This window comes from Olea europaea, chromosome 12 (assembly GCF_002742605.1).
Source record: "Olea europaea var. sylvestris chromosome 12, O_europaea_v1, whole genome shotgun sequence".
Taxonomy (NCBI): Eukaryota; Viridiplantae; Streptophyta; class Magnoliopsida; order Lamiales; family Oleaceae; genus Olea; species Olea europaea.
In genome coordinates, this window is record NC_036248.1 from 28,238,769 (window position 1) to 28,242,870 (window position 4,102).

Consider the following 4,102-nt stretch of genomic DNA (forward strand, 5'->3'; position numbering starts at 1 on the left):
TAAAGAAACACATCTTTAACCGCGATGGATTACCTAGGGCCATAATAAGTGATGGTGGAACTCATTTCCGCAATCAGCTATTCCAGGCAGTGCTACATAAGTACGAGGTACAACATCGAATTGTCACTCCTTACCACCCTTAGACAAGTGGACAGGTGGAAACCTCGAACAGACAATTAAAAAGAATTTTCGAGCTCACTGTGAATGCATCTCGCAAAGATTGGTCAACAAAATTGGACGATGCTTTATGGGCATATCGCACTGCTTACAAGACACCTATTGGGATGTCCCCATATCGACTAGTCTTTCGACAAGTATGCTACCTTCCAGTGGAGTTTGAACATAGAGCATACTGGGCATTGAAACAATTAAACATGGACCTCGAAAACGTTGGAGAAACAAGAATACTGCAGCTACATGAATTGGAAGAATTCAAAAGAGAAGCATATGAGAATGCAACCATCTACAAGGAAAGGATGAAGCAGTAGCATGACAAGAACATCAGGCAAAGAATTTTTAGAGTGGAAGATCAAGTGCTTTTATACAATTCCAGATTTAAACTATTTCCAGAAAAGTTGAAATCTAGATGGTCCGGTCCTTTTACGGTCTCTCAGGTGTTTCCTACGGCACAGTTGAATTACACCACCCAACAAAAGGAAACTTTAAAGTAAATGACCAACATATCAAGCACTACGTGGAAGATTTTCCCACCACTAAAGAAAGACTTGACCTAGCTGTACTATAATAATAGCAGCACACAAGTCCAGCTAATGACTTAAAAGAAGTGCTTATTGGGAGGCAACCCAATTTTCAATTTTTTTATTTTACTTTTTTTATCGCATAGCATATATTTTGTTTTGTTTACTAGGTTGCATTAGATTTAGACACGTTTCAATTTTTAGGAGTCATCACCCATATCCCTTTCACCCTCAAACTCTTGAATTTATTGTTGGTTATTTTGATTGTTTGAGATAAGTAACCCTTGTTCCCTATATTTAATTTGTCAAATTTGATTTTTAAGGAACATGACGTCGTGGAACATTCAAATCAACATAGATCCGAAAAACATGATGAAAAATGTTATCTAGTCGTCTCACATAGTGTCTCACACATTCAATAGAAAAATTTGGGAAGTACCTTCTTCTTTTTCTTCCTTACCCTTTTATGTACTTATTTATGCTTTATGACATTGAGGACAATGTTAGTTTTAAGTTTGGGGATGAAAAAACTTTTAGTTTATGTTTTTTTTTATGTTTTATGTTTTTGTGTGTTTGTTTAAAAAAAAAAGAAAAAAATCGAAAAATAAAAAAAAAGTCTCTTTTGTTCAGTTGTGTGCTTGTGTGGGTTAGATAGTGTGGCAGACAATGATGATTTAATTTGAGATTTGGTGTTGATTTATGAACTGTGGATAGGATGCATGCTAGACTAATTGAAGCTCAACCTTGCAAAATCTGATATTACAAGCGCACTAGAATTAAGTTTGACATTATGATTAAATGAGTTGTTTCTTGCTTTTGATAGGTTAATCTAGTTGGATATAGATGCTTTACCTAAGCCATAATAAATTATCTATCCTTAGACCAAAATTAGTACAATTTGAAGGTGATTTTACAGTTGTAGGAAGATGCAGATGTGAATGTGGATTCCATGTGTGAAAATTTATGTGTGGATTGTCTTAAACTAACATGATAAAACTCTGTGAAAGTCTTAAGTTATAGGTCGATTTGTTTGAATAAGTGTGTGATGAGGGGCATTGCACTAATCAAGACATATACATTTGAAAATTTTAAAATTCTCTCTGAAGCATTTATGACTCGAGTGATTAAGTTTGTAAGTGTATCTTAAAACTTGGTGCCCTAAACTTGTCTGACATGGGAGTCACCTGTCTAAAACTCATTACAAGGGTCATTTAGAAAGCAATCAAGGATGGAGTTACACTTGAAAAAAAATTGTTCTCTTTGAAACCTTTTTTACTCGGGTTAGTAAGCCTGTAAAGGTATTTAAAAATCTGGTGCCCTAAAATCATCTGATTTGGGAGTCATCGGCTTAAAGCCTGCTACATAGGTCATCTAGAAAGTTTAATGGAAAGAATATAATTAAAAAAAATACTTGTGAAAAATAGAAAAAGTAAGTGCATGAAAAGAACAAAAGCACTAAATACCTTGATTAAGACCTAACATTTATTTGAGGGAATTTGACTTTTGATGCAAAATAATTAGCTAGTTAAGTTTTGGAGGTCGAAGCAATCAAATAATTGGAAAATCCTTGTTTACTAAAGTGTTGACTTGCAACTAGTAACGTCCACCTAAACTCGAGAGGGTGAGGATAGTAATGAAATATTCAGCCTTAGATTACACACTGGGAAAGAGTGAATAAGAATAAGTTTGGGATGTGTGTGAATCTTACGAGTGATGAAAGGATATATATATATGACCATCAAAGGTCGAGAATTGAAATAACTTGTGCATTCATGGTTGATTACTCAATTCTTCACACACACACGTCAATTTTTGTATTGGAAGAGTGGATATTAGTTTGGTACTGTGACTTTGAAGCATGTTTATAAAGTAAACACTAAATCTTGAATCATGAGGTAAAAAACTAAACTATCCAACCAAATATTTTTGCATGATTGTGTGTCTATTATTATTTAGTTTATATTTTTGTTTGATGACAAACAAATGTTTAAGTTTGGAGGTATTTGATAAGTGTATTTTATACACTTATTTGGTATGTTAAATAGAGATATTTGATGGTTCTTTTGACAAATTATATCCTAAATTTTTATCTTTTATGTTTAATAGGTGAAATTTTATGAAGGAAAAGGAATTGAAGGAATGAAGCAAAAAAGGGCGAAATGCAAAAGTTGGGGACCAAGTTGTAACAATTCAATAGTTAATCCAAGAAAATCCAATTTTTTTTTTTTTTTCGAATTTCGTAATTATTAATTGTAACATGCAATAACTTGAAGTCCGATTAATTTTATTAATTTTTTTTTAAAATTGTCATTAATCGATATTGTTTCTTAAGTTTACAAAAATGATAGGGTCTATTTGGAAGGATTTTTCAAAAGCTAAAAAACCTTTTCTGAGATTTTTTTTTTTTTTTGAAAATGTTTGAATAATTTTGTAAAAGTATTTTGCTAACTATAAACAGATTTTAAAAGAAAATGACTTGAGGAAGCTCTTTTACTAAAAAAAAAAAAAAAAAAAAAAGTAGACGGCGACACCCAGACAAGACGACAGATTTACTTTTGCAAATTATTCACATTCCATCAGTTAATCTGGTGATGTCTTCCATAAATTCGTGTTTTTCTCTCATTAATATGCGTGGCTAAATTTATTTTTTAAGACGAACGATATAACTGATTTGGGACCTTTATTTCTTGTATTTGAGATTATTGTTCTTTTATATTTTATGTGTGGATTTTAATTATGTTTTTAATGCTTTGAATTTTCTTGCCAATTATTCAATGATTTTGTGAACAATAATTACGTAGAGATGCGGATTCTTATTTAGACCACATATTAAAATTCAATAAATTAATATAACGTGTAGAGATACATATATTAATTATTGCGGTCCTATAAAAATTCTTAGAACTGTTATTTCATTTAATTAAATTTATTTTGTATAGAGGTATGAAATTGAACTAATTAAATAGGTTCAACGAGAACTCGAAAGGGGTAAGTTGAATACAATAAAAGAATTCGACCGAACACTAATTTAATTTTATGAATCTCGATATTAGAAATAAAGATGATCAATAGGTGAATTTGTTCCGCCCTAATCTCCATTTATTATTTGAATTCTCACTCATTTTTTGTTGCATCCATTTATATTTTAAGTAGTTAGATTTAAAAATCACATTCAATCATTTTTTTTTCATCAAATAGAAGTTAGGAATAATAAATTAAGTATTAAAGTATAATTTTCGTAGAAACGATAATCCGGACTCAAAAGGTCCACTTTACTATTTGTTACGATCCGTCCACTTGCGGGATAAAATCGACAATAAGTTTATATATTATATAATTCACTCCTCTCTCCTTCCTTTTTTCTGCGTATTTATGTGCATATATATATATATATATATATATAT

At 31.1% G+C, this 4,102-nt stretch overlaps 1 protein-coding gene across 1 annotated transcript in view; it reads left to right on the forward strand.

The window, feature by feature from the left end:
• The window catches only part of LOC111406863, a 1,481-nt gene extending 993 nt beyond the window's left edge, over positions 1-488 (forward strand). Inside the window, exons 2-3 of the mRNA XM_023036229.1 lie at positions 6-107; positions 156-488. Coding sequence (XP_022891997.1) covers positions 6-107; positions 156-488 — 435 coding nt within the window. The remainder of the gene's footprint in view (positions 1-5; positions 108-155) is intronic.
• Positions 489-4,102: the final 3,614 nt, after the last annotated feature.